The following is a 27,521-nucleotide window of genomic DNA, read 5'->3' on the forward strand; positions in this document are numbered from 1 at the left end:
ACCTGTTTTATAACAGACAGAACAGGTGTACCTGTTTTATAACAGACAGAACAGTTGTTCCTGTATTATAACAGATAGAACAGTCCGTTATACCTGTATTATAACAGACAGAACACTTATACCTGTATTATAACAGACAGAACACTTGTACCTGTATCATAACAGACAGAACAGTCGTACCTGTGTTATAACAGACAGAACACCTGTACCTGTATTATAACAGACAGAACACATGTACCTGTAATATAAAAGTAAATCACTAGTACCTGTTTTATAACAGACAAAACACTTGTACCTATACTATAAAAGGTAAATCACTAGTACCTGTTTTATAACAGACAGAACACTATTACCTGTATTAAAACAGGTTAGTTACTTGTCTTTCCATCATAAGAGATAAATCACTAAAACCTGTACTATAGCATGTAAATGACTAGTCCCGTCAGAAGAACAGGTAAATTACTACTTCATATATTAAAACATATAAATGACTTGGTCCTCCATCACAACATGTAAATGACTGGCACCGCCAATATTTTATATACAAAAAATCACTGTTCTAGATCCTGCTCGAGCGCCGGTCAATGACGGTAACAATTATGTACATATTTACGAAAACATTATTTGCAAAATCTTTCAAAGCAAAAGTTTTGTACATTTTACCACTAAAATTATTTTATTAGCACTTGTAACACAACTAAATCAACGTCTCTGTTGTCTTTACATCTCGAGAGTCATTCAACGTCAGGCAATGATTTGTAACGTTGCACACCTGCGAATGCAATGTCTGCAGTCATTTATCATATCTGTCAAAGGTCGAAATTTACACCAATGACTTCGGCACTTTTACTCATCGACAAAGATACATGAAACCATAATATGTGGTATGAACAATATGTATATAGTTTGAGACAAAAAAATGTTTATGATCCTTATACCATTTTATGAAACCCCCCCATCAATGTTTAAATTGATATGGATTGTGTTATTGTGTCCAGTTTCGAACATTAATTGAGATTAGGAATTCCCCTTATTTTGAAAGCGATTATAGTAACAGTGAGGAATGAGAGAATAAAACCCGCAATAGCTCCGAAGTTCCGGTAAAAGTTGTCGATTGCATCCGGGTAGAATGCCTCCAGGTATTCATCGCCTGTCCTAAACTGACACGGCGCCGCTGTGAAAGGGGAGACAACATCTGGTTAGAGTAATAAATAATCTTCGGATTGGAAACATTAACAGATTAATATATGACGTAAATGTATAGACTGCTAAATGTCACGTTTTCATAATTGATTATTTTTAGAAAAGTAATTGATAAAAAGTTAATTAAAAAGATACAAATTTTGAACGGTAGGAGGTACATATCGAAGATATCACATTTCTTTAATTTGTAAATACAGATTACTTAAACAGAAAAACGTTTAGATCTGACGCCAATAGTGCAAGACTGTATTTGCATATGTATCAACGCAATACCTACCTCCTGGGCCAGTCGCGCACGTGAAATTGGAGCCATGGAACTCGTTTGCTACTAATACCTCCGTGCTGTACTTGTGAATAGTGAACCAGGCAGCCCAGTGGAAAATCTCAATCATACTCTCTAGGCTCCTGTGTAACACACATTGCAAAAAGAGTAAGTAATGATGTGTAGTGCATAAATAATGTTCTATCTAGGCAGCACAAAAAAGGCACTTTTTTCAAAACAATTCAAACCCTTTTTACTTAGAGCTTTACCGCTCATAGGTAAGAGATACAGTTCAACATATAATCAGTATAGACATATAATCAGTATAGACATATAATCAGTATAACGTGTAGTGTCAGCTTTGCCAGGAAAAAAAAATGTTGGTCAATATGAATTCATGCCTTTGTATTGCTAAGGCCGGTTTAGTTTCTGAAAGAGAAGGTAATCCTTTCCAAGTAGGTATTTGAAATCATCGATCAAACATCAGCTATGTACGTGGAGTGTAGTAAGACTTATAACTGATTGCAGTTTGAGGCTTATATCAATTATAACATAAAAACCGGACAAATATCGCATACACCAGCTCTATCATAATTGTAGCGCATGACGTTTTTATCTAAAGATTCCTGTCCCATTGCATTGGGATTTTTTCGTACTAACAGTAACCTCCCTTTGACTTCCGGTTGGATATTGTAGCACAGTTAGTCTGGGACACTACATGAATCCTTATGAACAGCTGTTTTTCGGCCATAAGTACATATTACGTGTTGCTGGATCGCATTGATGCAATGCTAATGATACAAATTAAAGCTTAAATTACTGGGTTTTTCCCCCTGAGACTTTGATTAACCCTGATTTTACTACTTCGTGAAATCATCCGTGTTTGGGATTTATATTGACTTGACTTGATACAGTGTATGGTTAGTATCAAATTAATTACAGTGACTAAATTAATCACATTTAATATACATTTAAAACACCCTGGTTGCTAGTAAAAAATATTTTCTTTGTGGCAGACAGAAAGTCATTCTGGAGATCGATCATTTTGTGATATTATAATCGTTTAACATAAATCATATTGGAGCAAGTGTAAACGAATCGATTTCACGGTGTCTAAAGAAGTTACAGTTCTCCATGACAGCAAGTTTCACATCAGCATAGGACAAGGAAACTAATCTATAATGTTTTCAGTTTGATTTGGTTTTCATAGAATGAAATTATTAATGTCGAGAGGAAGCATGCATTGCAATACAAATGTGCCATGCGGTAACTAAACGACTTATTAGTTTGAATGAAATCGTTTCAAGTTCAGCTAATTTTGTATACAATGCACATACATGTGCTATTATCGACTGGTTTTTCTAACATACTTGTGCATATGTCAAGTTTGCCTTGTAAATGTATGATATGTTACGCATGATACAGCTTAGTGTTAGAATTATAATAATGGTATATCATAAGTTATGATTCTGAGAACAAATAGGGAAAAAACTGGTTACCGACTTACGTATTTAAGGTTACTTTTCCGAATGGGGTGATTGTATATTACATTATTGACGAGAACTGTAAGGACAACGTGAGAACGAGAATACTACCTGAGAAGACCCGATGAGAACAGCAGGGATGCGGTGAGAATTAGAGTGATGGTACTGTTAGCTATTTGCGCGTTCTGGAACACGCCCATGCATCCAACTGTCATTATCTCCCCTACGAGGTGCAGCACGAAAACAACGGCATAGTAAATGCCGAACCTCTGCCACTCCGGATACAGTCCCGTCACCCTGGCAATAGACAACGACACGCATGCGTCAACTCAAATCAATTCAATACACAATAGTAGTTTTTAATTTATTAATGATAAACAGAATGTAAGTTAGAATACATGTGATCAATGAGCGATAACTTATATATCCAAGCAACTTGTTAAATGTTTTGATGGTGCTTTAAATGATAACATATAACTGCCATCTGACAATAATATTTGCTATATATAAGGAGGGTGTATTAGCTGAAAGCGCACTCGCCTTTCGCTCCTTTTTATCGTTAAAAGAAAATATGTTTCTTTTTTGAAGATTCTGGCATCTACGTGTAACATGTATGTTAAGCATCTTGTATAGTGACCTTGTGTCCTGACCAGTAACGAGTGCTAATGGATACCAGTGTGTTCATAACAAACGTTCAGATGACAAAGATATAAACAACTACATTATAATAACTTGTAATATAATAGAATGTTTATAACAAGTCTTGTGTAGATTATGTTTTAAACAACTACATTATAATACCTTGTAATATACTAGTATGTTTATAGTCGTAAGAATAGCTCTTCTGAGCTAAAGTTGCATTGTTACAAAAAAGATTCTAAATAGAAATTCTTGTATCTTGTATAACAAGTCTTGTGTATATGATATTATACACAACTACATTATACTACCTTGTAATATACTAGTATGTTTATAACAAGTCTTGTGTAGATGATATTACACACAATTACATTATACTACCTTGTAATATACTAGTATGTTTATAACAAGTCTTGTGTAGATGATACCATAGCCAACTACACTTTATTTCCCTGTTTACCTACTAGTATGTTTAAACTAATCTTTGTGTACATGATGACAACTAAATTTTACAATTATGCTACCTAGTATTTACTTGTATGTTTATAACAAGCCTTGTGTAGACGATGTTGTAAACAACTATATTTTACCACATTGTATACCTACATGTTCCAGTATAAAGGTATGAACAACTACTGTTTACTACCTTGTATACATACATGTACCAGTTATGAACAACTACTGTTTATTATCTTGTATACCTACCAGTATAAAGTTATGAACAACTACTGTTTACTTCCTTGTATACATACCAGTATGAAGTTATGAACAACTACTTTTTACTTCCTTGTATACCTAACAGTATGTAGTTATGAACAACTATTGATTACTACCTTGTATACCTACCAGTATGAAGTTATGAACAACTACTGTTTATTACCTTGTATACCTACCAGTATGAAGTTATGAACAACTACTGTTTACTACCTTGTATACCTACCAGTATGTAGTTATGAACAACTACTGTTTACTACCTTGTATACCTACCAGTATGAAGTTATGAACAACTACTGTTTACTTCCTTGTATACCTAACAGTATGTAGTTATGAACAACTATTGTTTACTACCTTGTATACCTACCAGTATGAAGTTATGAACAACTACTGTTTACTTCCTTGTATACCTAACAGTATGTAGTTATGAACAACTATTGTTTACTACCTTGTATACCTACCAGTATGAAGTTATGAACAACTACTGTTTACTACCTTGTTAATTTACTATAAAGTTTGTAAGAAACCTTGTGTAGATGGTGTTATAAACGACTATAATTGACAATCTTGTATACATACCAGTATACGATGATACTGAAGATGAAGCTTGCGAAGAGTGTAAAGGGTACGATATGTAGGACGTAGGCTATCATAAAGGCTACTGTCCCATAGAGTCCATCTCTCGTCTCTCGGTAGTACATGTCGCGCATGGGCGGAACTAAAATACCGAACGGTAGTGTCAGTCATTGTTTACATTGAGCATAGTAAAAGTTGGTTCCAAGATTACATGTAACAATAATTACTTTAATTTCTAATATGTGCGATGTTGTTTATGGAAGCCCTTACACTCATTGCATCAGTGTAGGATGGATACATTGATTCATGCATCCTTATTCAGTTGGATGGCATAAGTATTTAACTTGCTCATTAACGCTTGTTTGTACGGGATTTTTAAATATTTGTTATGTTGACTTAAAGAATATTAAAATAGTAAAAATATATTTGTGAATAAAAGCATAAATAACTATATAATAATAACTTATTATTTTCCACTTATTTCGGTATTTCATTATTGCAAATATTTATTAGTTTTCGAACACCACTTACACAAAGCCACCCCGTTGAGGATAGCGACGTAGGGCGGCACACTAAGGGACTGGTACATAAGACCCACCCTGTCCTGTATGCTCTCCTGGTTGGTCTTCATGTGGCCCAGGAATGCACAGATAAAAGGGACAAACAGTGAAAGGAGAAACAATCGGCTGATGTAGATCGTCCGGTCTCGACCAAGGTTTACCATCATTCGACTGTAACAAAAATACAAAAATGCCGTGAATTTAAAATTTAACTTTTATAAAACTTATATAAAACACTCTTGTTGGACCGGATGGTACATGTGGCGCCTGAATGTGTCCACCTTGATGATCTAAAGAGAAAATAGAAATTCCGAAATAACCAGTACAATGTTTATTTCTCATTTTTGGACAATACATTCCTGAAGTCAAAGACGATAGATAAACTTGAAATAAGGTTAGTTATAACCACGTTTGGCTTATATTATAAATAGATAAATGGGAAAATTAATGCTACAATACAATACAGAAAGTACTATTGAATATCGGCCTAGTCATAAAGTGCTAAGCATGGACAAGATGAATCGGTATGACCTGGCATGCTATTTAAAAATGGAAACACATGCATCGAGATTAAAGTGGTTTTAGAAACCTCATCCATATTAATCTAACATCACATCCGACCGCTTAAGTTAAATAAGTAATGTGTGCACGTCAGTATGCAGTTTGATTGACGAGATAGACCTCGATTTATACATAGGGTAATCATGGCGACATCACACCTGGTGACAGGTACAACACATCGTAACAAGTCGTGTCCTTAACACCTTATCCGGAATGTAGACAAAGCTTAAAATAGAACCACATTATTTATTTCAGGATTTATGTTATAAAATTATTGTATATACCCGCGTGACAGGAAGCTTTCAATTGTTTTTGTATCAGAAGGGATATCATTTCTGTCAATGAAATATAAATTTCTAATTTATCATGAGTAGGCAAATATTACCACACAGAGTGGGTTTCAGACAGAGTATAATCACTGAAAATCAAAGTATTAAAAACGTTCCTGAAGCAATAACAATCTCTTTGTAGTTATTTGCCCCAACATTTTATGGTAAAACATTTTTCACCTATAGCTATACTTTCTACTAGATTTGATATACATAGATATCTTGCATAGGCAATATAGACAGTGAATATAGTACTTTCATAGCAAACAGTTGTTTTTTTCTCTACAAGCCCGAGGCAAAATCATCAGGATAATTTTATAGCTAATTTTGTCGTAATACATAGCTATTGATTGTTCTGTACACACAGCAAACACTATATCATATTGTATAGACAATTACTAATATCAATACTAATATTGTCATACATACATGGGTATTCTTTTTAAATATATATACATGTATATTGTATAGCTGTGTGATAACAGTTCAAAACCCCAATATTCTAAATACTCTCAGTATACATGAATTGAAAGAAAATTGGGTTTTTACACCAACATTTTTTTTTTGATAAGATACATGATCATTTTCTTGCATTATTTTCCTTTGGTTGAATTTTTGTTATAAAGCGGAGAGAGATATCCGATATAATTAATACAATGAAGAAATAAATAACGTTTTCTAATTGTAACTAGGACCGTCACAGAAGTCCCCACAACTATCTCTGTAGTCGCCATGACACACTGGAAAGATTTAACATTGCCTTAATTCCCTTTACCACTAAGTTGGAGACAAATTACACAGAGAGCGGGGTCGATGGCATCACCTTGGCGTACACCCATACATGTGTCAATTAACTATAGGCGACGGTTGTCGTGCTTGATGCTCGATCAGAAAGTTAAACGTGTTACGCACAACTATTCATGTCAACCAATGATCTAGGGAAGGTTTGTAAGTATTTTACCAATATAAAAATCCTCTGAAACCAATTGGCGTTAGACAAATAAGACAAAAACAAGAGGAACAAGACGATAAAAAAGGAATAATAGTAAAAGTGAGAAACGCTGCAAAATCGCTTTGTATTATGTCATATGGGGAAATCATTGATCGAATTCAAGCTATTATATTGATGAGTTAAATAAAACATTTCGATCATTATATCCACTATTCTTTTCCCTTAAATAATTATCTACCGGTGTTATTAACAATGGTCTACTACAGAGTCACCGTACATAAAGAGTTAAGCAAGAAATAAACTGAAATGATAGCTTGGATCAGATTTTTGAATATTGAAGACAATACATCCTAACAGATGGAGCACAATGCAACAGGTGAATCTACTGTTACATATAAATCTATTCACCTCTCTTATATTCGTGTTAAAGTAATTTACATGCCAAAAATGGAAAATTTCTAATATCACTTAATCACAGGATGAAGTCATTTTCATAATTTTAAGTGTTTATTGATTTTGGACACAAACAGGCTAGGTGTCAACAAGTGTGTGGTCTAATTAACTTACCCAACGAGAGCGTTTATGATTCGGAATATATTGGGTGGGCGGGGTTTGTAGAAGAGCACGAGCGTGCGGCGCGTGGAGGGCTTCATGGTTTCCTCCATCACCATGTTAAGTGTTTCGTTGTGGATCTCAGACATGGAGAAGGTCTGAACCAAGGCCTTCACGCGAGTGGCTGAGTCAAACTCACTCTCGTGATTCCTCCTGTCAACACTTGCCAGGTCAACTGTCAACAGAACAACATCATTTTAATATAAGTTACTGTCAATAGGGGCGGCATCATTGTTATAATATAATAAAATGTCAACAAGTGCACCACTCTAACATGAGACACTGACAACAGTGCGTTATCACTGTCACACAAGGACATCATTTCATACAATCAAATGTCAACGGCGCGACATCATTTTAATGCAGTCAACAGTAGCTAAATACTGGTACTGTCAACAGGAATGAAACATTGTAATGTACACTATAATTAACCGGCAGAAGCGGCATCATCTAAATGTGATGGGGACATTAGTGTTACACAAACAACCGTCAACAAAAACAACATAACATATCGTATACAGGACAGCATCGTTATTATACAATCAATTATCAACAAGGAGCGTAACTCTAAAGCAGCCATCAACAGGGAGACATCATTTAAATTGGACTGGGACAGTATTGTTATACAAACTACCATCAACAAAGCATACCGTTAATAAAAAAGCATCGTTATTATACAATCAACTGGGCAAGAAGGAGCGTTACTCGTAAATCAGCCGTCAACAGAGAGACATCATTGTTATGCAACCGTTAACCAAAAAAGGTCATTTTGTTTACAACAAACTGTAAAATCATCATTATTTTACAATGATATGTCACTAATGAAGAATTTTGTATAATCAACTACATACTACTCATATAGCATCGACTTATATTTATATGATTCACTAACGCTATACAATCACGTATCAACATAATATAAAGGGACGTACGGTCTATATTCAAATGTTTACAGGAAGACAAAACTGATATTTGTTCGAGTGTCAACATTCATAAACCACTGATTAAGTGTCAACAGGAAGAAAGCATTGTTATGTACCAAGTATCATCAGGAAGGAGTTACTAATACAAAAAAGTCACCAGGAAGGATTGGGTATTGGCAACGAGAAGTATCATTGTTATTCAATACAGCGTTAACAAGAGTACGTGATAGTTAATTTCAGGGTCAGCAGAAAGAGTGATTGTATACAATAAACTGTTACATGGAACGGAACACAACCATTATCACACTTTAATGTAAAATCTCATTTTATTACAACGAAATCTCAATAGTGAACATTTATATTAACATTTCAATTGATTATGAATAAGGCATATTAAAAACATATTCTTAAGTGGGAATAAATAGATATATTTATCAATCATAATATATGGTAAGATAAAAGTTAAAATAGTTATATATCGTGATAACTAGTCGTACAAACAAATAAATAAAGAGAGATAAAGCGAATCACATTTATGTGAAATATACTATCGATCACAATAACGAATCGTAACACAAAAACCTAAGTCATCATTACAATCGTTTAAATGTTCTCTTTGACATGATGTCGGTAACTGAACAGTAGGTGGAAGTAACAATATGACAGTTTAAAAACCGTTCTAAAAGACTCAAATCTCCATTTAACTTGAATTATAGAAAATGAAATTTTTGTACATGTAGTTGACACAACGTTTGGTTATCAATCATCACATTTTATTGCCTTTTGACGAATTGAATATAAATTGTAACTACTGTTTTAGTATCTGTCACAATGTACAGCTTCGCTATTCATCACAATGTATTTTACTGCATTTTGCCAGTCTCCATCAATGCGAAATAAGATATAAAATGGTGAAACGAGTAGTGTTAGGTTATAAACACATGGTAATATCAACATAGATGTCAAGTTGGGTGACGTAATATGCATGATTTTGTCATTTGTGACTGTCTGCCTCTAGGCCATCAGATTATCCTGGCAATATTTACAAAGGTTGAATGGTATAATGGTTACAACTAGCGCGGGCATTTATTGATCCTGAATCAATATACAGATTATAACAAACAAATCGTGGCTGTCCCCCTTTTATAAAATTTAATAATGTGTTTAGTGTTTATATTGTAATTGAAATGATATTATTGGAAAACGTTTCGATTTAGTTAATCAATTAAACCATTACTTCTAACGTTAATGCAGTGTTATTTGAAGTGAACTGTCAAGCGTCAAAATGACATGTGTACTGACGACGACTTAACCTGATCATATAACAACGACAACGGTGTTCATAGAGCTATGAACGCAATGACGCTTAAAATCGTTTGTTTTATAAAGTGAAGAGTGAATGCAAGTAGAAAATGTATTATTTTGATATGTCCCAAATCGCCAGTGCTATAAGTAAGGAGCAAGATTGAAAATAATTTAAGACTTTTTTTCACATGAAACTGGAAACATTTTATTTTCCAAAATATTACAGTCATGAACTTTTATTATGGCAGGATGTAAATGAAAATACACTTCGATCGTTCTGGTTTGTCTGGTTTCTGACCCGTTTGAATTACAATTAACTACACTAGAAGTAAACGTTTTCCTTCCAAAATTTCGATTGAAGCAAGTTTGAAGCTACGTGTAAATGATTCAGATTTGAAGTACGTATATCCTATAGATATGATTATAAACAGCTTACTATAATGGTCAAGAGGGTTGGCGAACGTCGGACAGGGGTGACCAATTTGACCAAAGTAGTCGACGAGTTCGCTAGACTTGCCCAGAAAAACCTGCTCCCCCATGCTCATGATGCAAACCATGTCAAACAGCTTGAAGAGTTCAGAACGAGGCTGGTGAATGGTGAGAATGACAAGTTTGCCGCTGTTGTGGGCGATGTCGGCTAGGTTGGATACGAGGTACCTGGCCGTGTAACTGTCAAGGCCTGTTGTAGGCTCATCCAGCATCAGTATCTCTGAGAAAATTACCAAATATTTGAAGTAAAGATATCCTTTACATACATAAATTAAATGTTAAATCGTTTTTATCACCAAACACTGGAGAAGTTTTTATTTAAATACACTCATATTTTAGCCCATTATCCATGTACAATGTACAATGTACAGAAATGTCAATGATCGCATCATAATGTTGTCCAATATTTCAGACACAAAAACGCTAAAAAAATCACTGCTAAATTATCTACGTTAACAGAAATATGAATTGAATTTCATGCTTTATGAATTATCTTAAATATCAAAATTGATTCCATATGAGCACTAAAATATATAACCAGACAATATGGCGAGCACATTTTAAAATAAGCGTTTTTTTGTGTTACCTTATCTAAAAGCATAATGCCCCACCAAAACCAATATGTAATAATTGGTTAAAATGAAGGATGGGAAGGCGAATTGTGCCGATGGACGTTATATAAAACAATAGCCACTCTTAAAAAGTGCAATGAATCTACATTATATCAGTCTACTATATAGCAGAATTTTCAACGGGAGAATTAACACTGGTACAACACAGATATAGTTGTTTTAAAACTACGTAAAGCAAATTCATGGGGGAAAGGCTATTAGACCATGCTGTTTATTACTTTGTCAAAATCATCTGTTAAATGTGCTTTTCCAAACTGAATCTAGATCATAATCTCATTGTTTTGGGTGGCAACAATCGATTTGAGATTGTGTAATTACTTGGATCTTGGAGTAGTTGTATTGCTATGGTTACACGTCTCCGTTCTCCACCAGATATTCCACGATTCACAGTGCCACCAATCTTGGACTCCGCCACGTTTTTTAATCCCATTTCTTGTATAACTTTATTCACCTATGGGAAGAAGGTGCAAATCAGATGTACAAACTATGAAATTATGGGATATGACAAGTGGCAAATATCTATATAGTTCCTTTTCCTTACAGGATCGCATCGCATTGCTAGCATTTTTTACGAAACAAGCAGGTTGACATTATTTTGACTTTCAGTCTCTGAAATATGTGATGGCCTTGTAGCCGAAGATAATTCTTCTTACACGGTTTGTATGCAATACTAATTTAGAAAAGAAACTGTGTGTCAAAATGCTCCCATTTGCAACGTTATAAAGAGGTTTTTATAAAAATGTTGTCTTTTCATTGTATTTTTCTTATGTTAAGAATACTTTATAATTAATTTTTTTCTCCCTTCAAAACTTCTGATAAGACATACATGGACGAAATAGCCTTATGATGCAGTAATATGCCATCTCTGTTGAGCTTTCTGCAAACTGAATTTTAAACAAGCGCTTCCTTACTGCGCGTATTAAGTCATTCCAGTCGGTTTTATATAGGCATCAGACAAAGAAAATATAAGTGTTACAGGAGAAGGAGAAACGCAAAGGCCAGAACGTGTCTCCAACGGCCGCTCTGCCAATTGCACTACCTGGTCGCCTACGATCGATCCAAAGCTTGAAGTAACATGGATTGGCAAGCTAGCAACCTTTGTAAAAGGTGAAATATAAATGCAATGGCCAGACCGGGATTCGAACCTTGGACCCTCCTAACTTAAGACAGACGCTATACCAATTCAGCTACCTGATCGTCGACGATCGACCAAGTCAGCTTCCGTTACATTAGTACATTTGTTTGCCTTGGTAACAGGGAAGGTCATATTTTTAATGTTTAATCGAGTTTGCTGTCTTTTTTCTTTCACGTGGATATAACTGTCTCAATAGGTTTACATGATCTAACCCAGCCTATATACCTTAGATTCTATCTCTTGTGAGGTTGTACGTCCCGGCAATCGAAGAAAAGCTGCGTACTGTAGGGTCTCCCTGACTGTAAGGTTGGGGAACAGACGGTCGGCCTGCATGACGTAAGCTCCATATTGTTTGATGACCTCTTTGGTACACTCGTAATTGTTGTAGTAAACCTTGCCGGATACCTTTCCGCTTGTTCGGCATGCGATCACGTCCAGCAACGATGTCTTTCCCGATCCTATGATAAGTCAAGCATATATATATATCTATGAAAAAAGGTAGGTTGATTTTGCTTTATTTCGTTATCATGCCTGATATAACACTGTCAAAGGCTTATCATGAGCATTCTATGCTGACTGATTCAAAGTACCCAAGTGATATCAGAGTAGAAAGAAAACCATAATCCCTTACATTAAAAAAAAAGAAATTATGGAATGTTTATACAGAAATCTATAAGTGATATACAACGCTTAAGACTTTGATAGGACCTGTTACATGTATCAAATAAACCACACCTGAACTGCCAAGAATGGCGACTATCTCTCCTCCTCGAAATTGGGCAGTGAAATCTCGAAGCACGGTTTTAGATTTTGACCTCCGGAAGCAGGCGCCCTTCCACCACGGCCCGACCTTTTCCGATACCTCGTACTTGACATTGAGGAGGTTGAGGGTGGGGCGTGCCGCGCGCAGCTCCTCCTCCTCGTCAGGGGACATGGTAGCACAGCTACTAAGTACATAGTGGAGGTCAAAGATGCTTGGGTCATCCATTACGTCTATTGGTGATCTGTTAACACAGAGAGATAATTTTACAGCAACGTCTAGCCATTTATATGCATGTTTATTACAGTAATGTATTCTCTATTTGTTTCTAATCAGAAACAAATCTCTTACGGCTAACCGCCCTCGTATTCGGGAGTAAACAACAGTCAATCTCGTTTTGAAACATGTAGAGTGTATTACCTCCATCTTGTTTTCATATTATTACGTTTTTTTCAGTAAGCATAACTCATATTTAGAACATCAGTATTATGTTTTGTCTTCTTCCTGTCTTTTTAAACTGATCTCGTAGATGATACGCGATAGAGTATCTTGGAGATCAAAGTTTGATCTTAGCTCTATTGCATACCATCATCAATGTTAAAAACATCCACTTTAGTCTTTATATTTACATTAAAAAAATCAACATTAATGTATTTCATCTGTTTTTCCTATTTTCGTTTGGTTCATGGTACACAGTAAGCAATCTGTTTTTACCGAAATGATTACTGGTTTCTAAGGTTACCAGTTCCGCAAGGCGACGAAGGTCAATCGAACAGCATTCGGGAATTTCCCGCTATAACTTTGAATTTAACGGCACTTTATGATTGTTTCATTATTTCTCAATTATATGAGTTGCAAAAAGGTAATGATAGGTTACATTACAATTGCGGTGAACTATTTTTATGTAAATAAGTCTTTATACCTATTGCAGGCAGCGTTAACATCGCTTTATACATGTATTTATCATTTAATTTTTTAAATTTTAAAGTAAAAGATCAATATATCTCAATAACGAATCTGAATTTCAATGTCTAAGAGTAGTCTTTAATATGACTTATCGTAGGATTGAAATTCATGGAGACTATACTATCATTCAAATGATATGTTGGACATTTTCAATTGTTATGTTATTTAATTTCCCCCGAAAAGAATGACGCGTCAATGAATTGGCATAATACATGCCATGTTCACTGAATAATCGCCAGAAAGTGTAATTCACGAGGGATGCGGAATGTAAGTAAAGAGCCATGCATTATTACCATAGGATATGTGCTCAAATTATATAAGTGAATTTTGTATATCTGTTTTAAAGGAATTTGTGAAGTAATCACAGACAGGTAGCTATTGAAGTTAAATTTATAAACTGGAGGTAAATAATGAATATTGGTATGTTACTCAAGTATTACTGACAGAAGGTTAAAGTACTATGACAGTGTAATATACATACATGCTAATGAAGCAAAGTGTAAAATTTGACCGTATAAGCACTGAAATAGTGTTATTCAAATTAGGGACAATGATGTCAATTTAAACTAAAGAAAAATGAAAAAAATAAAAAAATAACACACATTTCATGACCTGGCAAGACGTGTATCGCATTTCATGACACGGCAAGTCGTGTATCTCATTTTATGACCTGTCATGTCGTTTTTTACATATTATGACCTGGCAAGTCGTGTATCACATTTTATGACCTGGCAAGAAGTGTATCACATTTTATGACCTGGCAAGAAGTGTATCACATTTTATGACCCGGCAAGTCGTGGATCACATTTTACGACCCTAAACGAAGCTCACAATCCCAGTCTTCCAACATGTAATGTAAGTAAACGCTATATTCTACAATCTCTACATTCGCTTATTTCGAGCAGGCAAAAACATTATACCTAATTCTTCGGTCCCAAAACAGCGTCCATACTATTGTACCAATCAACGCCATATTCTAAGACCCAACACTTCGTTCATTCTACCGTAGAAATTAGCGCCATATTCTACGCCCACATACCTATTGTAAGACAATACTACCCATTAAACCTCGGGATGGAGCGAGTTCTATCAAATTGTCTTATCTCTTGCTTGTGCTTTTAGACCGTTGTCAAGTGCCAGCTTTTTTAATTAGAGAAAGACATTTTTAAAATGCATTTTGTGGCACATCGCCAGTCTGCAACCATAATCGGAAGCATAGTTTTGGTACATTAGATTTGGTATCGATTCCTGGGTTTTATCAATTGAATGCGTACATAATTATGCGAGATGGCTTGAGCATAAAATCACAGACATGCAGACATTATCTGTTTTTATTCACACTTGGTCACGTCTGTGTCAGGGTGTAGCGCCCCGACTTCTATATAGAATCCTATGTCGAATGTTACACTGTATATACTTACATACACTTTGTAAACATGTTAGATGGGACCTTTACTGTATGATGTGAGTCATTGATCAAAATGTAATATGGAGGGAATTCGTAGACGTCTAGAAATGCCAAAGCGTTGCCCTAGGATTGCAGTTGAGGTCAACTGTTTGACTTTCGTGTTTAGAGGATCACAATTTGTGCAAAGATATATTTCCTTCAGTTCTGAACATATTAATTTTGCTTTCTATTATTAATTTTATTATTTTCTGATTGCAAAAGTCTGCATCTGTAGCCATCCAGCGTGGACAATGGAACACGTTTTCGCTTTTTATGGAAGCCAGATGAGACAGCCACACATTTGACACATCTGGCCCCCTAGGATTTCAATTGAAAACTCAGTATATGTGGAATTTATTTATTTAGAAAAACTATGATATAAATGTTTATCATTTTAAATGGGGATGGTTCTGGTACATATACAGGATGCAGGTCAGAGGCAGTCTACGTAACAACGGTATGGTTAGTAAGCACCATGTATTAGACGGGAGTGTGCGGCATTATTAATTTGCACCCATTACCCAATTATTAAAAGGTACAGGGGCAGTAAAGCGGTGTAGTGCGGTAAAGGGGACAATACCGAGGTACAGTATTAGAAGGTACGGGGGCAGTTGTTCGAGAGTCAAGAAAACTGTACCAAAGTGTATCATTGTGAAGGAGAGAGTAACCAGGCATAATAGTACAAGAGGCTGAACCCGGGTGTATGACGATACAGGGGGCAGTTCCCAGGTGAAGGACGGTAAAGGAGGAAGTACCATGGTGTAGGACGGTAAAGGAGGAAGTACCATGGTGTAGGACAATAAAGGAGGAAGTACCATGGTGTAGGATGGTACAGGAGGAAGTACCATGGTGTAGGACGGTAAAGGAGAGAGTACCATGGTGTAGGACGGTAAAGGAGGAAGTACCATGGTGTAGAACAGTAAAGGAGAGAGTTCCATGGTGAAGGACGGTAAAGGAGGAAGTACCATGGTGTAGGACGGTAAAGGAGGAAGTACCATGGTGTAGGACGGTAAAGGAGGGGATACCATGGTGTAGGACGGTAAAGGAGGAAGTACCATGGTGTAGGATGGTAAGGAAGGACGTACCATGCTGTAGGGGACAGTACCCAGTTTCAGGATGTTAAAGGGGACAGTACCAAGTTACAAGACGGTGACCGGGGCATTACCCAGTTACAGGATGGTAAAGGGGACAGTACCCAGTTTTAGGACGGTAAAGGAGACAGTTCCCAGTTACAGGACGGTAAAGGGGACATAATCAAGGTGAAGGAAGAAATAGTGGGCGTACCGACCTGTTGGATGAGGTGGGACAAATACCCTAGTGTAGAAACATCTCCCATGTGTGTGACGGTATAGGAACGTTACTCAGGGATATGACGGTGTTATGGCATTTACAAAGTGTAGAACCAGTACCGTTTTTTAGTAAGACGATATATGGTTTGGTTGTATTTAAAGTCCAATTAACAACTATGGTCAATTCAGGACGAGCAAGGCTTTGGTGGTGGAGGAAACCGGTCTGTATGGTGTAAATACACCGGCTTGAGGCCAGTACCTGACGAAGGGCCCACCGCGACCAAGTGGCAGAGGGCCACTGGTAGCAGAATGTCAAACGCCTTAACCACTCTGCCAACGAGGCTCCACCTGCAAGGGTCAATTCAGTAGGTTATTGATAGGACTCAAACCTGCGACCCAGTGGTGTTGGGCTAGTAATCGTAGACGGTCAGACGCCTCAACCACTCGGCCACCGCAACGCCTCTCCGTTATGTATAAGAGGGTCAAAAGGCAGTATAATAACCTTTTACATTTTGTTTTACAAAACTTCTGTACCACGCAGGGGTGCTAGTACATGTATTTACCCGAACTACATGTATTGTATTGAACAGTTCAAGATGAATAGTGGTAGCACCTGTTCAATGTTGTTGGTAGGCCGGCGGACACACACACAGCCATGACAAAGCTAACGACACGACTTTTGCATTACCAGAAAATAGGGATGACTCATCCTAATACAGGAAAAAAAGTCGCGGAGAATGAACGCACATCACTGAGAGGCGGAAAGCTGGGAATCAGTATAAAATGATATAAATGTGTTGTTGAAAAGGTTACAGAAAGGAAATGATTTACATGTACAGAAAAGAACGACTGCACATTAGGATATGTATGTAGATAATAATCAGTTCTAGCACATTGGCTAGCCTCCATATTACATATAGGATGGAGTGGTTTAGTACTGTTAACACTTAAAGGCAAAACATTGTATACTGTTGTTTTGTTATCTACAAATATTTGTTGGAAACCGAATAGATATGGTAAATTGTTTTGCTATCTTAACTTCCAGTAGATCCGGCTGTTGTGGGGAAAATAACAATAACCATGCACATGTACATATTAACATTAGACACTAAGGTATTCACGTATTGAAGTTAATTTTTATCACGTCGCACGAGAATAGCAACCTCTATTTCCAAAAGAATTTAAATCGTCACAAAACCGTATGTGCCAGATTTGAACACATGTCCTCGAATGTCACAACCCGGTGTGATACCGCATGAAAGGTCGATAAATAGTCAAATTCAGTGTTTTCGTATTATCGGGAACCAAATAGATAATCGGAAGATAAGCGCCTTACAGTTATGTTTAAATGTATATGATATACTTAATGTGCAAAAACATGTTGATAAAAATGTAAGCAGTATATGTGGCTACCTTCCAAGCCGTCAATGAAGCAGCCCTTTATCGATCTGCTAACAGATATCAGAGAAGCTACAGACAAACAACACACAAACAATCGATCAAAAGCAACTAAAAGCCAAGGAACAGAACTCCCAATAAACAGTACGGTTGTCATGACAACAGAATGATGCTATGACACTTGTTTTAATTTCAAACCATACGCAGAAGATTATACCGGTAAAATTTGCTTCAAGAGTCCAAAAGGTAAGGGCAAACATGATAAACATCTCATGAGAGTAACAGTATACTGAGGTGTGGCTATACTTTTGGTTTAACCTTATACAGGGGTTTCCATGTTGCTAAACCACCGACGGATAACAGAAAACAATGCAGCTGTCACACCAGCAAGATATCTTTTATTATGTGATAATTTACGTCCAGGATGGACTCAATTGTCACAGGTTTAGTCTTCTCGGACTTATAAAGCGCTTTATCACGAACGGGAAGGTGATGTCCGACTGTTTCTTGCTCCATTAAACGGCAAACATGGTTTTATATTTGATACGCTAGAGAAACATAGAATACAAACTTCAATATAGTTTGTCCTGTAACGAAACCGCAGCTTATATTTTCATAGGGGTATTCGATACAGTAATAATATTATCACTAACAATCCGCTTTTTGTTGAGTCGTTATCATTTATATAGAACATATTGACTTGATGAACTACCGTATTCACTGAGCGAAAAAAAAAAAGAAAAAAAAAAATCTCTGAAACAAAATAATTTTAGCTAGATTCAAGAACACATGGTTACCTATTGAATTGGTGATGTGATGTAAAGTTGTACTATACACAAAAGGAAGCGGGATCAAGCTGGGAATTTTGTTAACGGATAAACATTAGATTTTTGTTCATTCATTCAATTTGGGTGCCTTTATATTAGTTTGTTTTCCAACTGTACATGATGTCTGGATCCGATCCATCGAGAAGACAACATTTTTTTCTCTCATTTAATCGCTAAGGTTACGTTTGTTACCTTGAAAGAACCTATGGAAGCCATATATGTTGTAGGTATAGTTATTTACACTGAGTTATCGCTGATCATCGTGGTCTGTCAGCATCAGCAGCATTTGATGCGGTACCCTTTTTTGTTGGTTAAACTTATAAGCTACACTCTTTTAATTTAGTCTGTAGATGCACTGTGGAATTACAATTCTACGTCAACATAGAAAAAAATTACTAGTACACTTGTAATGACTACAAAAGTAATTCATAAAACAAAATTCGTATGTCTGCTAACTTAACCGTTACCTTCATTCATAAGATATACCTAATCGATTCAGTTTGAGTGCTTTCCGTTGATGTTAGTACATCAATACCTAATGGCATCTGCTACACATAAACAGGCTGCTGTGTATTCAGTGAAGATAGTTTAATTAGGAACAAACAATATTGAATAAAGTAAGGCAAGGTAAGAACTTGTGGTTCAGGAGACAAATATGATCACATGATATGCTTGGACAATGTCGACCTGCGAGAGATGGTTACAGTAAGCAGTTTCTGTTTTAAGCACGGTCCTTCGTGCGAGATGTTAACAAACACTGACAGCGCTTGTACTCTTGTTGTGTATAATACAGACTTAGATTTGGCTCCCAGAGCCGAGGACACTTGTTGTGTACAACACAGACTTAGATTTGGCTCCAGAGCCGAGGACACTTGTTGTGTACAATACAGACTTAGATTTCGCTCCCAGAGCCGAGGACACTTGTTGTGTACAATACAGACTTAGATTTGGCTCCCAGAGTCGAGGACACTGGTTGTGTACAATACAGACTTAGATTTGGCTCCCAGAGCCTAGGACACTTGTTGTGTACAATACAGACTTAGATTTGGCTCCCAGAGTCGAGGACACTGGTTGTGTACAATACAGACTTAGATTTGGCTCCCAGAGCCGAGGACACTCGTTGTGTACAATAAAGACTTAGATTTGGCTCCCAGAGCCGAGGACACTCGTTGGTTAGACAATTGAAGTGTTTATGAGACAGCGTCCCAAACAATGTTTTGATACTGGTTATTTCGGGGTAGTCCTTGACATACTTTTCATGCTTGATTTTATCGTTATCTTTTTTTTAATTTTATTTTTTTAGATAACGCAAATTTGGAGACATCCGTCCCCGGTAATACCTCAATGCCTACAAATATTGTTTGGTGTTCTTAAAACTGGAAAGAGACCCGTGGTATTTAAACAGATTAATCAGCACATTCTGATATAAGCAAAGCCTGTATATCATTTAACAACTGTTACATTACGTTGGAAATACATCATGTTGTGCCATTTTTACGTAGTCTTTAATCTAATCCCATGTTAAAGCATGTCGCTAAATCATCAGTGGGTAACTGGTACCGTGCTCGTTCTGATCAGGGGACATTTAAGATACTACAATAGATCTGCTGTCCCATTGCAACATTTGGGATGTTTATATTTCCTCTATTTACTTTTGAAAACCTTTCTGTGCCTTTTTTTGGCAAATACCTCACCTTTGACCTTATTGTTGAGAGTTCGCCAAATTGGGGTAGGCAATGGATTCTGTCCCCAGACCGGGACATACCAATGGCTTCAAAATGGTTGTTGTTATCCCCTGCTTAAAGTTCAACATTAGGATTATCGCAGCAACTGGTTTACCTTTCCTTGTCAGTATAATATGACCGAGTGAAATGCTGTGCTGGGTGCCTTCGACATGATTCTTCATTGATGTTGCATTTAAAGTCGGCATCAAATCCGCGCAATCGCAATCAGTCAAACACAACAACATACCACGCCTCCAACACCTATATATACACAGACACGCATACATTACACACATGGATACACGTTCTTTTATGACGTTAGCTGTCAATAGAACGCTTAACATATGCAAATCAAACCAAACCTGTCACGTCAACAGGAAACCTTATATAAAAGCGTAACAGTACATGGGGTAGGATATATTTTTACAGTTTGGGTCATCTTGGACGTCATATACATGTAGCGCTTATCACGAAACAGCAGATGATGCTTATCTATGCCCTGCTCAATAAAACGGAAAACAGGGCTATAGTAATCAGCAAGAATTATATAAGGGGGTGTATGTGTAATATGCAACCATCACTGAAACGAACGAATGAATAACTTTGTCTTCAGAAAAATCCCGCAGCTAATATTTTTGTTGAGTCGTAATTATGTCCTTGTTTTGTCTTCATGAATTACAGTACAATATCAATTGAACAATATATATATTAATTTAAAAATCAAAAGAGGACCGATTATCGAGGCCTTTTGCTGCTATACAGCTCATCAGGAGAATTCTTTTATTGTGAATGATTTTATTATGCCGGTACAATCAATCAATGTTGCATCAATTTTCTTGTGATTTTTTAAAAATTTCGTATCGTTTTCCTGTCTTCAATTTCATTTTCAATTTTATATAACGTATCTATAGATAGATACAAACAATCACGAACGGCTTTTTATAATAATTATAGTTAAAATCAATAACCCACAGTTAACTTTTGCGTAGGTGGAGCAAAGTGGTTTAACAAAGCCGAACAAGCGAACGTCATGCGGAGAATTGTATAAGTAAGCGGATGAAGATTAGGAAGTTTATTCATTCATTAACCTATGGTACTTAAGCTTATTTACGCCGATTTCATGTTAAATAAATCTTTCTAAAAGTGCTGATGCAACTGGCTCCAACTCCGGACCGTGTCTCTCAGTCCTAGCAGGAAGTAATTCAACCTTGTAAATGAAATGTGATTACCTTGCATTATGTTGTGTATTGTTTGCTATATTTAGGCTACCTACATTGACTACAGACTTTGAAGTTAACAATTTTAAATCACTACATAATGTTAACTAGTTATTAACATGTAACTTTATTTCTCTTGCAAACAAAAAGAGGTTTACTTTAAATCTACCTCATCATCGAACAAGGAACTTCAAGAAGCGACACTCTGTGGGTTTTTTTAAGCGGAATATGTTTGTGTTATGCTGAGAATGATATAAACGTGTGAAAATCAATATTTTTGTCCAAATACGTATCCATATCTGAATCAGATTCGTCTGAAGGATCAAAGTAGATTGCCTATTTAAGGAAGTTAATTCCCATTAGCAAACAACCCCTGCGACTATGTTGAGTAGCTGTACCTCGGAGCTATGATAGGCCAAGCTGATGGGGGTAAAGCTACATAAAGGCGAGTTATCGCTATTTGTCGTGGTTTTAACATTATTTGGTAACTTCGGATAAAAAATACTCAGAGGAGTATAGAGACATATAGGATCTTACATGAGTTTCCATTTCATATTAGATTTATGAAACGAGTCTAAGAATTTTCAATTTAGCGACCCTCTGGCGAGCTAAAATGAAAACTTCGTGACGAGTTTCATACATTTCGTATGAAATGAAAACGAATGCAAGATCCTTTTTATCACATAATCAAAAATGTGGCATTTATTCGTGTAAAATGAGAATTTTCATGCTACCTTGAAATGTAAAAAGCCGCCATTTTGACTCCAAAGTCTGTGACGTCATGTACTTGTCCTAGTCGTGACGTCACAATTGAAACAATTGAAACTTACAACCAATCACATGGCTGATAGGTCATATTACATGGGTTAATACACAAACAAATATGACATGGGTATATTCGCTGGATAACACGGTACATTATGTGATAAAATCTTATCTTTTTCTATACATAACCTCATAAGCCACGGCCATTTGGTCACTACATGTACCTGTGAAACTCGACCAGTCTACATCAATATAGATGTAAAGTAGTATTGTGACCAACTATACATAATTAACCATTACATTTATAATTTGTGAAACATGCCCATGTGCAAAATCTTTCACTCATAATAACCACCATGTCTGCAAATTGAAACAACGATGTTACTTTCATTCATAAAGTATACCTAATCGATTATACTGTGATGTCTGTCATTGATTAGGTAAACTGTACAACATTCCCTAGCGACATCTGCCACACGACACAGACTATTGTGTGAAGTTTAATTAAACAATACACTATGTATATATGCAAATCAGCATTTCCAGTTATTGAGACAAGATGGTTAAATAACATCCTGATAGGACTACTGTACAATCTAAATCGGCATTGTTTATCTCGTTGAAGCCCTTAATAAAAGTACTGTACTCGTCAATGTTAAATTTTGCTTCTGCGTTTGTGAAGAGAAAGACATAATAAAGAATAACCGGGAAAGTATTTTTCGCTAAAGACTCGTTGTATATTACTATTTTGGTGTTATTCAAACATGAAGTTAGCCTATATTTAACAGTTTGCCTATATTTAACAGTTTATTCATCATATTTGAATAAAAACGGTAAGTTTCTTGCTTTTGAGAAATACGCAATTTTTGTACTTTCTATGTTGTCTTTGAGCCTTTGGGGTTGCACGTTGCCAAACCACTGAGACAAATTGTAACGTGCACCTGTCACATCAGCAGGTTATCTAATTGTACGTCCAGGGTGGGCTTGATTGTCACAGCTTCGTTCGTCTTGGACGTCATAAAGCGCTTATCCTGAAAGAGCAGGTGATGTCTTAAACGGAAAAACATTTGTTTTTAGCTTATGCGCATATGTATTATATATATAGAATACATCCGTCAATAAAAGAAAAAAGAAACAAAGAATGAATAAATTTTGTTTACTTAGTAAATATTTTTATAAGGGTACGTGATACAATAAAATTGTAACACGATCACACATAGGCAGCTTTTTGCTGAGTCGTAACTGTATTTGTGATTTGTCGAATCAACTACATGTAAAAATAGTCTAAAAAAGAATTGAATTCACAAACTACTAGCTCACTATTGAGTATGCGGTGCAATTGCAAGAGTCATGCTGACAATTACAGGAATAGAGGTTAAATCATCTGCTCATTCATAGACTTTTCGGCTTGAACCTATTCGTGATGTCAATGTCAGCTGGTCATAAGTAAGCTATCTGAATATCCAAATTAAACCACGGATAAAAGGGAACCTTTTCGAATGTATTTCAGGAAAAATGTGTATTACTATTTAAGGAAAACAAACTACCAATAAGGCTATATTTGGTACATGGGTCCATATAGTTATGATCTGAGAAGCATCATAAGTACAATTTTGTTGTTGTTAAATTGTATGACTTAAAAAAATTCTTCTTGAAAAATTCACGAAAGTGTAATTTAGTCATATTTTAATATATTTCAAAAGCCGTTTGAAATGTTAAACGTCAGAGCTCACCTATGGCCATTTGGTTATTTCGTGAACCTCTGGAATCGCGATTTCTATACGTCAATAAATAGGAAATGAGCCTCTCTATGTGTAAAAGCAAAGGAATGTTTTTACAAATGCATTTTCCAAAGCAAGGCTCATATGAAAAAAATCTTTCGTAATCAACCTACATGTCTGCAAACTGAGACAATAAGAGAATGTTAACTTCATTCATAAAATATACCAATGATCAAGTATTGTGAGTGTCTGCCATTGATGTTAGCTTACAAAAGCCCTTACAGTGATACGTGAATGCTACACAGATAAGACTTCTGTAGTCATTGTAGATAGACTAATTATAACAAACAATACACAATATAGCGACCCCCCGGAACCATTACTTCCTGCTAGGACTGACAGATACAGCGCTTATACTCTTATGTTATAGCTATAAACACTTAGGTTCGACTCCCGCAGTAGAAGCCACTTGCATTGGACCACTGAATTTGTTTATTTCATTTTTAATAAACAGCGTCTTAAACGATTGTACTGGCATTGCTCATATCGGGGTAGTCCTAATGAACGTATCACTTATGCTATTCATATGTTTAATTTTACAGCTATGTATATGAAAAAATCTAAACAAATCAAGATAAATTATTGAAATACCTTTCTGGCAGCTGAATCTTCTTAAGAATTCCAACTTGTTATTTTGTTAAACACACTACACATACTTCACGCCTTATGTAAAACACACTACACACACTACACGTCTTATGTAAAACACACTACACACACCACACGTCTTATGTAAAACACGCTACATACCCCAACGTCCTATATAAAACATGCTACACTCAGTACACGTCTTATGTAAAACACGCTACACACACTACACGTCTTATGTAAAACACGCCACACACACCACACGTCTTATGTAAAACACGCTACACACACTACACGTCTAATGAAAACACGCTACACACACTACACGTCTTATGTAAAACACGTTACATAATACACTTGTTATGTAAAACACGCGCCACACCTTACCCGTTATGTAAGATGAAATACAAACACTACGTACATGTCTCGGGGTTGAACCTTTTGATGATTTCACAGTTTATACTTATAGATTATCACCTGTGTTGAACAGTTTTCAGCATTTCATTTGATAGATTCATTGTTTCCTGTAGTTATTTTGTATTGGTCAACAATTCACGTACGCGAAAGTGATTGGTATTGTTCATGTATAGCGGCTTTGGTTGAATATGCAAAAAAATACTTTGCGTTCAAAACGATAGGCTACTTAAACAAAATTGGCGAACCCATATATTTACCTATACCAATACTACTCATGCGATACATGATGGGGATTATCAAACATCTCATTGACAAAAATGGACTTAAAAACGGTTCTTTTGGGTTATTGTTAACATAAATTTCGATCCAAAGCGTATCCTTAGCCGTAGTGTTTAATGGAATTATTAAGTTTGAAATAGTTAATTAGATTAATTACATATCTTGTTTAAGGAGGGTATAACATGAATGACCCTATTCATCGATGTGGGTTGTTTGTTTGATTTTATTCCCCGAGAGTAAAAATGTATGAAAACGCGATTCTTGGTACATGTGTTACATTTAGTTAAAGTTGTATTTCATAAGCAGCATATATATTATGAACGATCGATTTATTAGCCAATAACGTTAAATCGAGCGAAAGAAAAATGTCGTCGAGATGAATGGTAGTCGGGTATTTTATGACTCTTAGTTTCCTTTTTTCTGTATACAGTAATATTACGACCCGTTTATTTTTACACAAACACTAATCTACTGTGTTATCCAATTCACACGTTCGACGATTCACTCCGATAGCTTCCGGCTTTATTTCGGAGGACTTCTGGAGTTACTTGTATAAAACCATTACACGATGTGTGACCTTTCGTGACCCATCTCTTTTGTAAACATACTGCAGAGTTCTAAAATGGAGGCAATGTTTTACAGATAACATGCTACAAACATAAACCAAAACATATTCGATAAGAAAACGATAAAACGCCAAAACTTCCTCGCCGTCTGTTTTTGAAACACGTGATTACTTTAATTTAAAATACACTTTTACAAAATATTTATTTGTAACGTGGGGGTAGGGATCAAAATGGCACCTCACCTGCATCTCTGAAGCGTTTGTTCGTGCATTCTCATTCATTTGAACAGATTGTTTTTGCAAACTGTATGGATTCGCGTATTCTTTTCATAACCCGATGAAAATGAAAAAAAATCCACTTCAGTGTTTGTAATTAATTTCAATTGATTGTGCAAAGAAACCATAAAAAATAAAATAGATAAACAACATTTCAATTGTGGCACTTTATTACGTGCACTATACTACAATGCGAAAGTAGTTCAGGTGGGCGTGGCTGATATTGTTTCATAGAACAATGTTAATACTTTTTCGACCGATCAGAATTGAGTGTTTGTAATGAAAAAAATAACTAAATATTTGGTAAGAATGTTGCTGTGACTACGTGTATATCGATTTAAATTTCATGTAAAACAAACGCCTGTTCAGAATTTTACTGATGTCATACATATCGACCATCCCAGAATCCCGAAGGCTTCGGTCGATTCGTTAATGTCTAGAACCGCAATATTGTCAAGTTCAGTTCGAAATGATCGAGGTGCATAACGTTTTCAACCGGCGAGTATACACTGTAGATTTACAGAAACGATTGCACGATTTTAAAGAAAATTGAAAATACATATGGAAATGAAGCATTAGGATTGTATAGGAGGTTTTTGTCTACGCTTGGTGGTCAACACTGAGAAACGGATCAGTCCTTTTCTACGAGAGAAGCGCATTAAAAGTGTCCTTCTCTATGACTAATAGTCCATCTTTCTATGACACAATTTCTAACAGACACATTATATACGAACACGCCGATAGTAATCACGATATATATGTACAGTTTGCCAACATTGTCTTCCACGCCAGAAAGGGATATACTGCACCACTGACTTTCTGTTGCAGGCTCAAGGGGGCTATAAT

The 27,521-nt window shown here is 36.0% G+C and overlaps 1 protein-coding gene across 3 annotated transcripts in view; it reads right to left on the bottom strand.

The window, feature by feature from the left end:
• Positions 1-92: 92 nt before the first annotated feature.
• Positions 93-27,521, bottom strand: part of LOC110457770 (ATP-binding cassette sub-family G member 5-like) — a 47,024-nt gene continuing 19,595 nt past the window's right edge. For all 3 annotated transcript variants that reach the window (XM_021509158.1, XM_021509155.1, XM_021509156.1), the window contains 10 exons: positions 13,112-13,380; positions 12,602-12,834; positions 11,560-11,692; positions 10,557-10,829; positions 7,848-8,067; positions 5,410-5,609; positions 4,882-5,020; positions 3,061-3,246; positions 1,481-1,608; positions 93-1,174 (listed from right to left, as the gene is read on the bottom strand). In XM_021509158.1, the coding sequence (XP_021364833.1) occupies positions 1,008-1,174; positions 1,481-1,608; positions 3,061-3,246; positions 4,882-5,020; positions 5,410-5,609; positions 7,848-8,067; positions 10,557-10,829; positions 11,560-11,692; positions 12,602-12,834; positions 13,112-13,364 (1,932 nt within the window). In that variant the 5' untranslated portion in view covers positions 13,365-13,380 and the 3' untranslated portion in view covers positions 93-1,007. The remainder of the gene's footprint in view (positions 1,175-1,480; positions 1,609-3,060; positions 3,247-4,881; positions 5,021-5,409; positions 5,610-7,847; positions 8,068-10,556; positions 10,830-11,559; positions 11,693-12,601; positions 12,835-13,111; positions 13,381-27,521) is intronic.

This window comes from Mizuhopecten yessoensis, unplaced genomic scaffold, assembly GCF_002113885.1.
Source record: "Mizuhopecten yessoensis strain PY_sf001 unplaced genomic scaffold, ASM211388v2 scaffold9309, whole genome shotgun sequence".
Taxonomy (NCBI): domain Eukaryota; kingdom Metazoa; phylum Mollusca; class Bivalvia; order Pectinida; family Pectinidae; genus Mizuhopecten; species Mizuhopecten yessoensis.